We start from the raw sequence: 12944 nt of genomic DNA on the forward strand, positions 1-12944 counted from the left end.
ATCCTATCATAGAGCAGAACGAATGAATATTTAATTCCCTCAATGTTTAAGATGTCTGCCCTGGTAGCTGCGTTTTGCTCTAAGTTTCAGGCTTCTTAGTGCCTTTTTTTTTTCTTCTTTTAACCATGAGGTTATGCCCAAGCCCAAAACCCAGCTGCCACACCTTTATAGGCACAAAAACAGGAGGGACCGCAGCCAGAGGAACATGGAAGATCAGGGAACAGACCTTCACACGGGTTATCAGCACCATTAGAATGTGTGTTCCTAAAAATCTTAAACCTCTACTGATGGCGTTCTTTAAAACCCCAAAGCTTGGCTCAGCAGGAATAAATACCCGCACCTTCCTCCCTGGCAGAACGTTCTAAACTCCAGCCACATCGGAAACACACAGACCCCTACCCACGGTTGCCCGTGGGTCACCCCACACAGGGTCTCTGGCTTTTCTTGCTTCAGTTGGCTCATTACCTAGTCCCGAGTCCCATGGGTGGAGTGTGGTACTATTTCCCGTGTGCACTTGCTTAGGTGGGTGCCAGGGAGAAGTTGTACAACAGCTTTTGTGTCTCTAAGAAGTGGAAGGATGGCCTTGCCACTCTCCGCGGAGGTGAAGCTCAGATTTGGGGATGGAGTATACCCGGTGTGTACCAAAGATACCAGATCAGAGCTCAGTAACTGATGTTGACTTGACTGTTAAGGATGTCTTCTTGGTCATCCTTAGGTTTGGATTGGTAAAGGAGGTTTTCTTCCCAGAAGAAGAAGAAAGCAGAAAACTTCTTGGGTTTCTCTTACACTGATTCTCACTGCCTTTGTCTAAGGTCAGGAGAGAAGGGAGCCAGGGGTCTTGGGTTGTGGCTTGAGGCATGAGCTTGGATAGCATGCCACTTTCTAGATGTTGGTTTTATCATCTATAATGTCGGGGATTTGGAACTAAATCCCAAATCTTTAAGGTCTTAAGGTCCCTTCCAACTCCCCCAAAGTCTGTGAATCTGATTGTGATACCCATGCAGAAATTGTTTCTCCTAGACTCCTGTGAGATTTTGCTAAGGGAGCATTCAAGGGAGCTGGCCCAGGGGTCTAGAGGATCCTTATCCTAATGGGCCCATGGCATTTGGCTAAGTGAATTTACCCCTCCATTGTTGCAGCTGCTATGCTAGACATTTTGTGACAGTGAATGTCTACATGAAAACTCCCATGTCAACCTAAAATGTCACCAGTGAGCAGATTGGCATATTCAGTTTACCCGGGTGGCTAGGCCATCCCCAGAGCGGAAGCAACATTCGGAAATGACATAGTATCTCCGTAAACCATCCTTTCTGATGCTAAGTGCTACCTCTAGTGGAAATAGCTTTTCCTTTTTTGAAAATGAACAAAAGTGGTTGCTGTAGCTCGGTGTTCTGTTCCATGTTATTCAAGATGCTGTGCCATGAATAGCCGTGCGCTGTGGGATACATGGCTTTAGTGCCTAGGCTCAAAAATATATATCCTTTCTTCAGCTATTGGCACAGTTCATGAAACTGCACAATTGGAAAACCGTTCCTTGGGATTTACCTCGGCTAATCCTCTTTTCATTTTGAAGAAGTTCAAGTGAAGGTTGGTGGCTCAACCAGATGCCTGCCTTCCTAAGAGGCTGAGAGGGTTGTAGACGGTAGAAAAAGGCGATGGGAAGAGTCTGGGGAGGTAAGAACAGGAGGAAGGAACAGCACAAAGGGGAGGCTTGTCATCTTCCATTGAGCTAGAAGCCACCTCATCCCAGCTGAACGGGGTGTGATTGGCCACTGGTGCAGCTAGGATTTGAGTTCCTTTGACATCGAAGCCCATTGCTGCCATCTTCCTGCTGTGCTGGTTTGCCTGTGCTGGGGCCACCCCTGTTGGGTTCCTGCTGGGTAGCACCCACCCTGTTTCCCAGTGTATTCGCAGATTGCTCTGAAGCCTGGTGGGGCCTGACCTCACGGAGTCAATGACATTGATGGTGCAGCAAGATTTGAGGACAAGACGCAGTGTAGGTCACAGGTGCTAACTTCACATTTACTAAGCACATGAATGGCAGTTAGAATGGAGGCCATACGTGTGAGCAAGAAATAGCAGGTAGGGTTGCCACTGGGTTGAAAGAATGGCAGAATCGGTGAGGTTAGAGGAGAGGTCAGTGTCTACAGTTGAGCAGAGGCAAGCCATGCATGGTATTAGTGAAGATGGGAAATGAGCCAGGCTCGTGGGAATTCCTCTGAAAAATATCAGCGTGGCGGGATGTGTAATTATTGTCCCGAGCTGCCAAAGCTTGATCGGAATGTAGTTGTTATTCAGAAATAGCTTTTAAAGCATACGTGCCTGCCTACTCTTGCCTTCCTGAAAAATAGAAACGCTTTCATCTCAGATCTGGTTTGTTTCAGAATGCTGGGGCCTCTGGTTTTTTGTTCACTAATTGTCTAAATTGGCTTTTACATATTGCTCATAACAGTTGAATTTAAAGTTTAATTGGTCATTTAGTTGGGAAATTTATATTCTTCTACAGATATGACTGCCTTCTCGAACATAGCCCTTTGCTGGGAGGAAGGGATGCTATATCCATGTCACAGGCTATAGGTTCTAACAGTCTTATTCTTCAGGAGGTGGGATCTGGGGCTGGGGAACCTCAGGTCCAAGTGTTAGCCCCCTGTTAGGCAGCCTTTCATGAACCACAGGCTGTGTTCCTGGATTCTCCTCGTCTAGGTCATTCATCAGCAATCTGACTGATCACTCAGTGCCATTGTGTTACTTTGCTACTATTTATTTAAAAAGCTATTGAAGCACAAGATGGATAGACAAAAACACACATCATATGTGTAGATCTCAGTAAACTAAAGTTGAATACACCTAGGTAACTATAGCCAGATCAAGAAACAGAACCTGACCGGCCCCCGGAAGCCTCCTTTGGGCCCCTTAGTCTTACCTGCTCTGAAGGGTGACCTGACTGCTAACATCTTAAATTAGTTTCACCTCTTTCTGGACTTGGTGTAAATGGAATCCTACATTAGGTACATTTTTATGTCTGGCTTCTGTAAATACTATGTTTATGAGATTTGTCCATATTGTTGGGGGTAGTTCTAGTCCATTCCTTCCCATTGGATTCCGCTTTGCTCATTTCAAAATGGCAGATTCAGAAGCCCCACCTCCGTTATTTGTTCAGGGGTATCCAGTAAAAGTTAGAAAAAGTTGAAAGTTCTATGCAATGTAAAGTATTTTTATAATTTGGGAAGGAATAGACTTAAAGTGAAAATGGAGGGGAAGAGCCCAAATTGGGGAAGAAAATGGTTCAGCTGCAAGGTCATGTGAGTGGGAAGTCGATGGACTTTGAGGTCAGCTGCCATGGGAGCCACATATTAAACTTGATTTCTTATGATTGCTAACTGAGTCACTCTGCTAGATGGCTGGATCTCTCCCATTAGTTCTTATTTTTTAATGAATTCACTAAACACTTTCAGTATTCCCATAAAACCACGTTCTTCCAGTAGGGGATGACTGTGGTGGCCAGGAGTGGTTTGTGCATCTGCATGGATCATGTCTCCATGTTTCCTCCCACCAGGCCCTGGATGGGGATTTCTCCGAAGACAACCGCAATAAGTGTCGCATTGCCACCGCACCCTTGATCGAAGCTGTGGAGAACCTGACAGCATTCGCCTCCAACCCTGAGTTTGTCAGCATTCCTGCCCAGATCAGCTCAGAGGTAGGGAGTCTTTGCAGCAAAGGTAATATTGGGGTCTTTGGCTAGTCTGTGTGGCACTGAATGAGCATGAACAGTTAAGAACTCCAAAGGCTCTGTCTTATAGGGCGTTATTGTTGCCAGTGATGCACAGAGTTCATGAAACTCAAGGTATGCATGTCTCTTAAGTGGTAATGCCTTAGCTTTATGTGTTGAGAACAAGCTCTGTGTCCAGGTTTGGGGCTGATTCTTTCTTGGTATGTGCCGTATTCACAAATGATATTTAAGAGAGAACATGGACTCAAGTGCTCGCTATCCAGGCTCTGTGTGAACCAGCCTCCGTGGTTTTCTCACCCTGAATCTCTTTCCAAAGAACACAGAGAGTGATTGGCTAAAGAACAGGACCTTCCAGAGCCCAACTGATTCACTTAATCTGGGCATTCTGCCCTTGCCCCTTCTGCTGTCTGCTCCCAGGGCTCCCAGGCACAGGAACCGATCCTGGTCTCAGCCAAGACCATGCTGGAGAGTTCGTCGTACCTCATTCGCACTGCGCGCTCCCTGGCCATCAACCCCAAAGACCCGCCCACCTGGTCCGTGCTCGCTGGACACTCCCACACCGTGTCTGACTCTATCAAGAGTCTCATCACTTCTATCAGGTTAGTTTCTCCTCCAGAAATTGCTAGGCACCTGCATCGGAACAGGCCGGAAGGAGGATAAGCCCAACAGGACTTTGATTGAACAGCGAGGTAGCCGATCATTATTATCATCTTCTTGTTTGGCTCTTTGGCACAATAGCAGCTAACTTAAACACTCACTCTATGTCAGAAACTTTTCCAAATGGTGCACTTGTGTTACCTTATTTCTTCATCACAACAACCTTGTGACGTGAACAGTGCATGGCTGCCATTTTATTGATGAGAGAATTCAGGCGGAAAGGACTTAGGGAGTATACCCATGGGCATCCCCTGACCTGATGGGCCTAATACCAGTCCAAACCATTATACTCCACTGTCTATACCTAGGAGCTTAGGCAGGGAACACCGCTGTTTAATTAGCAGGATTTGAAGTTACCTTATTTTACTAATAAGGCAAAAAGAATATTCTAGGTCGCACGGTATCTCTTGAGCATCTTAGAACTCCTTGATGATGGTATGAACCTAAAAAATCCCCAGAGTTGGGGTAACATCTCTGAAGTTAACCACCGTTAATACTCCACAGCATGGAAGGCATTCTTTTCCTTAGCTATACTTAGCTTTTTGATTGCTTTTGAGACTCAGCAGCACTGTTCTCTTACCTAATGCCTTATAAAGGGAAATCCACTAAATATCTTAACTCCTACTGTAGGACTTTGTGAGTAGTATGCCATGTGGAGAGTACAGTATGTTTGCCCTGGAAATAGCCCTGACCTGTTAAAAAATAAAAATAATAAGGGTCCTATACTTAAGCCAGTGACATCTAAAGAGCTTGATTAGCAGGTGTCTATCATCAGCCGGAAATGAGGAACAGCATCATAGCCTTCCCACTAGAAATACAGTTAACAGGAGTGTTAAATGAAGAAATGCGTGGGCTCTGCAGAGGGGTGTTCCCAAGCAAGGGTCCGAGATCCACCCCTGAAATGCAGCAATCAGGGGCCCCCAGCCCACCTTGGCTGTGGCAAGCTGTGGGACTTGAACCCTGAAGAATCTCTTTGAGCTGCCCTGTTCCTTCCAGGGACAAGGCGCCTGGACAGAGAGAGTGTGACTTCTCCATCGATGGCATCAACCGCTGCATCCGGGACATTGAGCAGGCCTCGCTGGCAGCTGTCAGCCAGAGCTTGGCCACAAGGGATGACATCTCTGTGGAGGTAGGCCAGGGCTCTGTGGCCAGGTCAGGGGTCTCTGGAAGTGCTCAACGACGTCAGCACTGGGCCTCAGGGGGTGGGGAATGGGAGCACAGTGCATTTTTGATGTTGGCATTTTGTCACTGAAGCACCTTCTCCTGGAACCCACCTGGGAAGTTTTTGGTGGGAGTAAGGTACATGCTGAGTAGAGAATGAGGGTTTGGTGAAAGAACACATGTGCTGCTGGTGTAGAAATGACGAATAGCGTTAAAAGTTGGGGGGAAAAATGATCAACGTCAGATGAGAGCGTGTCAGTAAAGTGTGGTTACCGTGCTCAGTTTCACATATCAGTAGAGCAGGGCAAGGCGTGTAAATGTTGACTGTTTCCTTGTCACGTTTTGTCAGTGCATTTTTTGACCATTGGGTGTATTTAGCATTAAACTCTACACGTCTGGTCCATTCAGAGATAAAGCGTTCTGCACAAAGTTACCCAGTGTCCAGTGTCACAAACCCTTTGCATTCCATTTTTAATTCAGAGCCATGGCCCTTTCTTGCCGATTTTTTCTATTAACCTGTCCAAAGGCCCTTGACTCATACTTCTTCCCTCTGTCGGAAGTGCCTGACACTCAGGAGGTGCTTAATAAATATGGATGGTCTGTTTACTGACATGTCCCCTACTGCCCCTGAATTCATCAGCAGTGAACTGTCTCTAAGCAGTGGGCCCAGAGATGGTCTTGCTCATTTTTATTAATAGAGCTGTCGATTTTACTCCAGCTCAGCCCCTCTCTCCCACTGTCGAGAAAAGAAAGAAGAAATATCCTCCTCCTTGGCAGACTGTTAGGGTTTTTGTCACCCTTTTATTAAAGGAGGGCCCTGCATGCAGAGCAGTGCGCCTGTCCTAAGTGCCCGGCTTGATGAATTATTACCGTCGGAGCACAGCCTTTGCTTATCACCCAGATTAAGAGGCAAAGGTGACCAGCACCTCGGAACTGCCCCCTCGGGCCCCCATCCTTCCACCACCCATTCCAAAGACTATCCTCTGTCTTCCCTTCCTCCCTAGGAAGAAAAGCCCTCCCTGAACTGTGGGTACTCCCTACTAAACCACATTTATTTTAAATAAGCCGTCTGTAATGAGATAATGGTGCTGAGATATTCTTACATTGTTTTTAGGGTTTGGGGGAGTTTTTTTGGTTTTGTTTTGTTTTTGTTTTTTTGAGAGAGAACAAGAGAGGAACAGAGGGAGAGGGAGAAGCAGACTCCCCGCCGAGCAGGAAGCCCGATGTGGGGCTTGATCCCAGGACCCCAGGATCATGACATAAGCCGAAGGCAGACGCTTAACTGACTGAGCCCCCCAGGCGCCCCTATTCTTGCATTCTTGACTATAATCCCATGACAAGCAGAAAGATCATAGTGAACTAAGTAAGATCCTTAGAAGTTTGGGTGTTTCTCTCCACCCTCCTCCATCTTTCTATCTCTGTCTCTCTTTTTCCTTTGTATCCCAAGTCTTTGTTTTCCATGTGGCAGGTTGGATTGCCCTTCTCATTACCTAACCTCTGCCGGGAGCTGCCAGCCGGTATGCAGCATTGTTCAAAGGGAAAGCAGCACAGCACGGGCCAGAGTCTGATTTCTGACAAGCAGAGCATTGTCGCTTTGTCAGAAATTACCCCGTTCCATGCTGGCATGGGAGGACCTAAAATGTCCAGTGTTGTGATCTGTTAACCCTGAATCCATCCAGCAGATTTCCTAGGAAGAGTCCTATAAAGGATCTCATCTGTCCTGCTACCAGCTACTAATGTGCTCCTGGAAATGCCCCTATCTCCCGCATATTCCAGCATCATCCAGATGCTTGGCCTCATCTCTCCACAGCACAAGTTCTGTTCTGTTCTCTCAAACCTGAGAAGTAGCAGCTTGGGGGTGCGATTTTTGACGTTTGCACCCACATCACCAAATACAGTGCACTTAGAGCCTGAGCTGAGCTCAGGGTAACTCACCTGGCATTGCCAGTGTGCTGTCTGGGAAATGGTCCTGCTTGCAGAGAGCTGATCTCATTACCCTGTGACCCTTTTCTCCCCTCCCCCCCCTCCCTGAAGGGGTTCTTAGTTCTGAGGGCACAGCCACCTGGATGTTCCCCCAGACGTTCGCTCTCCCCATTCAAACAAAGTTGTCTTCCCTTCTTGGAAGGGAAGTATTCCTTATTTCTAGTAGTTACTCGGAATAACCCCAAGTAAGGATACCAGCAGCATCACATAATACTGTGTTTGGTGTGAGTGAGGAGCCAGTAGGAAGAGTTTTCTTTGGGCCTGCCTTATGTCACTCACTAGAACTGTGGGGGCTCTAGCCCAGGGGAGCTGAGGGTCCCTGGGAAGGGCGAGGTGGAGTGGTGGCTACGTGGTTCACCCAAGAGAGATTTTCTCTATTATAGATACAGTGGATGTCTTGGTACCCATTTTGCGTGGCCCCCCTTTGTCCTTCTCATGGGCCTTTTTATTTTTAAATCATTAAGTCTACGTGGTGAATTGCAGTAGGGTGAATTTGACAGCTCTCTCTCCTTATCAGGCCCTGCAGGAGCAGCTAACTTCCGTGGTCCAGGAAATCGGGCACCTCATCGATCCCATTGCCACAGCGGCACGGGGAGAAGCAGCTCAGCTGGGACATAAGGTAATGTCCCCCAAGGGACCCTGCTGAGGGTGTGCGTGAGTGATGAGGGGTGGGGGGCGTGGGCTTGGTCACTGGCCACCTCAGGATCTACTTTCACCTAGAGTCCAAACAAACTGGAGAGACAGCTTTCGGGCAATGGCCAGACTTTCTAGCCAACAACACATTTACAGGCATCTGGTGCTCTTGACCTTTACTGGATGAGCCAGAGACGAACATTGACATTGCTAGTCTGCCGTCTGCCGTCTTTTGTCCCTGGCTGGCCGGCCTCATTCTCACGTGTTTAGGGGTACATTTTTCTTCCATGGCTTCTAATAGTGCCTGTTTGCACATACGAGGGAGCAGAGCAAACTTGGAAACTTTGCTCCAGCCCACTCCAGAGGAGACCCTCCACTGAGAGCTCATACCCACATCGGCTAACTACTGACTAATGTTTTGTCTGTTTGGGGTTCATTTAGCAAATCCTTCAAAGGTCGTTGCCTTGTCCAGCAGCGTGTGCCTCAGCAGAGAGAGGGCAAAAATTGGATTTCTAACAGCCTCCAGGGTTTCCTAACATTTATCAGTGCGGACGTCAGTATCAATGGGCATAGCCAGAAGACCCAGTAGCCAAGATCTTTTCAGCAGGTATTGATTTTAGAAAATCAGCTTTCTTGCTTCTTCACATTGTGGAACATCTGAAGGGCCTGCTATGCTTCCTGCTGGTCCTAAGGAGAGGTTTTTGAGATTTACAATGTGGCAAAGTGTGGCAAATTTCATTTCTCGGCTGAGTTGTTTTTTAGTGAGAAGATGGCTTGTTCGCCTGTGTGAGGTGGTTTGGAGGGTCGAGGGGTTGGCCTGGGGGCCAGGGCTCCGCCGGCCGGTGGGCTGGAGTGCTGCCCACATACCTGCTGTGGGGAACTGAGCCTTACAGAGTAGCCAGACTTCATTTCACCCGTTACTTTTGATTCCAGTAGGAATTTTGTAAGAAACCATATCTAGATTTCTAGGGCAAAGATCCTTGTCCCTGTCCATATGGTGTTAGCATGGAAGATTAATTCCTATGTCAATGGGTGGCATCAAAAGAAAAATAATATATTTGTTTCACTTGAATTGCAAACTTACTCTTGGCCCTTTGGCTAAACTCGTCTCACTTTCTGAAAGAGAGTTCTGGATGAAGGAGGCCTCTGGCCCTCTATCCAGGAGAGTCCCGGACGGGGAATTGATCCCTGCCTGGTTCTGGTTCTTCATGACGACACTCAGATGCGGTCCCAGGTCGGCTTCAGATCACTTGGGTGATACTTGCAAATTCTCAGACCACAGATATTAGTTGCCTAGAGCTGCTATAACAAATACTACAAACTGGGAGGGCTTAAACCAAAAAACTTAATCTCTCACAGAAGCCTAAAATCAAGGTGTCGGCAGGGCTGGACTGTTTCTGGAGGCTCTATGGGAGAATCTGTTCTTTGCTTTTCTAGCTTCTGGTGCCTCCGAGTGTTGTTTCACTGTATCATGCCAACGTCTGCCTCTGTGGCCACGTCTTGTGCTCTTTTGTTTGTCTTCCCTTGCTCTGTCTCTTATTAGAATACTTCTTAACATATGTAGGACCCACCCAAGTAATCCAAGATGATCATTTGGAGATGTTAAATACATCTGCAAAGACCTTTCTTTCCCAGTAAGAGCATACTCACAGGTGCCAGGGATTTGGACACAGACATACCTTTTGGGGGCCACCACTCAACCCTTTCTGCCACCCTAGGCCTAGGGAAACAGCATCGTGTACCAACTACTCAAAATTCTGTGTTCTTTCAACTTCTGTGCTAACCCAGGTAAGGCTAGTTCTATTTTGTCATGTCTCGAAAACGGAAGTTGTTACAATTTTTTCTGAGCTCCCGAAGTACAGGAAAAAAACATCCTTTCAAAAACTTTTGCCCACAATCCATGAAGAATAGTGACACCTAGCACTTATTGAGTGCCTACTACATGGCAGGCATTGGGCTAAGTACTTTAAAATATGCTCATTTAATCCTTCTAACAACCTGATGGAGCTTAGTGCTATTATTAATCCCCATTGTATGGAGAAGGAAATGGATCTCGGATAACAGGAAGCAGACTGCCAAAGCTTGCTCCTTAAGGAATTGACACACGGGATTCAGATCCAGTGGCCCTGACCCTGGAGTTTTCTCTCACCAGCACCCAGCCACAGTGCCTCCACCGGCAGCTGGGTTGTGTTTAATCAGTCTCAGCACACAGCCGCCCTCGATGTTGTACAGTTGCCTTGATGACATGTACTTCTAAAACTAAACAAGTTAACCTAGGGGGCACCTGGGTGGCTCTTAATTTCAGTTCAGGTCATGGTCCCAGGGTCATGAGATCGAGCCCTACGTCGGGCTCTGTGCTCAGCGCACAGTCTGTTTGAGATTCTCTCTCTCCTCCTTCCCCTCCACTTGTGTGCACTCTTTTTCTATATAGTTAATTAATTAAATCTTTGGGGGAGAAAATGAATCTAGAAAATATGTAAGATTCTAAGGCATTAGACATCTTAACTCCTTTAACATGTGACCCGTCCTGAGCCCTGACACCTGATGACCCGTCAGTGCACTGTGGTTCCCTTTGATAGCAATACTAGGGCCCTTCCAGGGGAAGAGGATGAAATTCAGGCAAATGTGCCGGGCTGATACCTGGAGTTGTGCAGACTGGGTCTTACACAAAGGTGTTTGGCCAAAGCAGAGACTAGGGCCAGCATCCAGCAAGTCATGTGCTTCTATATCAATCATGTCTGCCCCAAGGATAGGCAGGCCCTTTAAAATTTATACAAAGCACCATAAAGGCCACCAATAGCCCTGTTCAAGTGCTTTAAAACCACCTGTAAAGAACTATAACTGAGGACAAAAGAGTAAATGTATGTTGATTGCTGGCTGATGGTCTGCCTCATTGTTAGCACTAATGAACTTTCATATTTTGGCCTCGCACCTTGTCCCAGCCACCACCAGCCCCACAAACCCCTGTCCCCTGCTTCGTTTCTGACTCAGCGACCGCACCGCTCATGCCAAGTGGCCTTGGCATCACGTTCGTTCCTCCTCCGCACCATGGGAAGAAGCATTAAGGGAAATGGCTAGCTAGAGGCTTGAACTTAAATACCCTTGATGGAAATAATTTAGCGATTAGTAATTGGCACACACCGTGGGGAGCAGAATGGAAAAGTGTGATCAGAGTGATGGTGTTTTATCTGAGCGAGACTGATGGTGGTGTCTCAAGCAGGTCCAGCAACTGTTAAAAGCTGACGTTCTAGATGCTGGGTAGATGGGTATTACTGTAGTATGCACGGACTTTATTTTAAATACCTCATGGAACCACAAACAAATACCAAACAATAAGCTTCTAAAATCCAATATCACAGCCTTAGCGGAGCTGGGCTGAAAAGGAGAAGTAGCGGGCCGTGGAGCGGAAGGTGGGAGCCTGGGCTGTGGACTAGGACACCTGTTTCCTGTCACAGCTCCACATTGTGGCTGCATGGGGTGGAGAATTTACTTCACCCACCTAAGCCTCGGTTTCTTCGTTTGTATGTACCTCGTAGAATTGCTCTGGGGATCAGATGAAGCGTGGTCAGCCTCTAGCAGAAAGCCTGGAGTGTGGAATGTGCCCAAGACATGTCTTGTGACACGTGACCCTGCCGCGCCGGTGGGCTCCCCTGAGCACAGAGGCACCGTGGCATCACCTCCTGGGGAGGCCTAGGCGAGAACAATAGCTAACCAGCTGGACAGGCTTTTCTCTTCTCCCAGGCTGGACTAACCACGAACAGAACATTGAGACCGATGCGAAATCATGTTTGCTTTTATTGCAAATCCATGTTAGGTCGACATGCTCAGGGTAGAGGGCAGTTGGACTGGCTTCTCGAAAGCCTTTGCTCTCAGGCTGCTTCTCTCCATGGGCCCGTTCCCCTGCCCCTCCCCCCTCCCCTTCCCCTCCCCACTCCCCTTCCTTCTGCATCCCTAAGATGCTCATCTTCCGCTCTTTAGAAAGCTTTGCTGTTGATGCAGTCAAAATTTGTAAAATTCTCACACCCAACTCTGGATCACAGAGCAGATTTCTTAACGCTTCTGCCATGATGAGAGATGAGACGAAGAGCTCCCCAGAGGAAGTAAAATGCAAGCGAGACTTCATTAATGAGCAAGTACTTTTAAAAGTAAAACTGAGCAATGAGTAAGGTCTGAGGGGCTCGTGTATAACACGAGGGCTGTAACTCCTGATAGTGCATTTAATAATAGAAAAAAAAAAAAAACTAAGTTTCAGCACATCTACCTCGCCCTGTGCATCATCCCATCCCTGTCTCAGACCCCCTCCCCACGAGTGGGGCCCCTAAAGGAGATACGTGGATTTACATGATGCATCTGTGGTTTTTTGTCTTGAAAGGTGACACAGCTGGCCAGCTACTTCGAGCCCCTGATCTTAGCTGCAGTTGGTGTCGCCTCCAAGATTCTGGACCATCAGCAGCAGATGACGGTGCTGGACCAGACCAAGACACTCGCAGAGTCTGCCCTGCAGATGTTGTACGCAGCCAAGGAAGGTGGAGGAAACCCCAAGGTACTGTTCAGGATCCTGGGACCCACCTAGGGCTGCTGAGAAGCCCTCAGATATTCCTCAGTATTGAGTCCCTCCAAGGACAATAACTCCAGTTCTTGGTTGATAGTATGTGACTTCCCACTCAAAGGTGGGAAATAATCTTTGATTGGCCTTCCAGGGAACCTTGAAGAGGAACGTCAAGAAGTATACCTAATTAAGCCTTTTTGTTAAGTGATTTTTTTTTTCCCATGACAGAAT

General features: G+C 47.4%; 1 protein-coding gene across 1 annotated transcript in view; it reads left to right on the forward strand.

Annotated features, from left to right (window-relative positions):
• TLN2 (talin 2) overlaps positions 1–12944 on the forward strand; it is a 420526-nt gene that overhangs the window by 329447 nt on the left and 78135 nt on the right. The window contains exons 38-42 of the mRNA XM_080808179.1: positions 3557–3697; positions 4148–4329; positions 5384–5516; positions 8049–8150; positions 12537–12707. Of these exons, the coding sequence (XP_080664305.1) occupies positions 3557–3697; positions 4148–4329; positions 5384–5516; positions 8049–8150; positions 12537–12707 (729 nt within the window). The remainder of the gene's footprint in view (positions 1–3556; positions 3698–4147; positions 4330–5383; positions 5517–8048; positions 8151–12536; positions 12708–12944) is intronic.

The sequence above is a fragment of the Martes martes genome, assembly GCF_963455335.1.
Source record: "Martes martes genome assembly, chromosome: 7".
Classification (NCBI taxonomy): Eukaryota; Metazoa; Chordata; class Mammalia; order Carnivora; family Mustelidae; genus Martes; species Martes martes.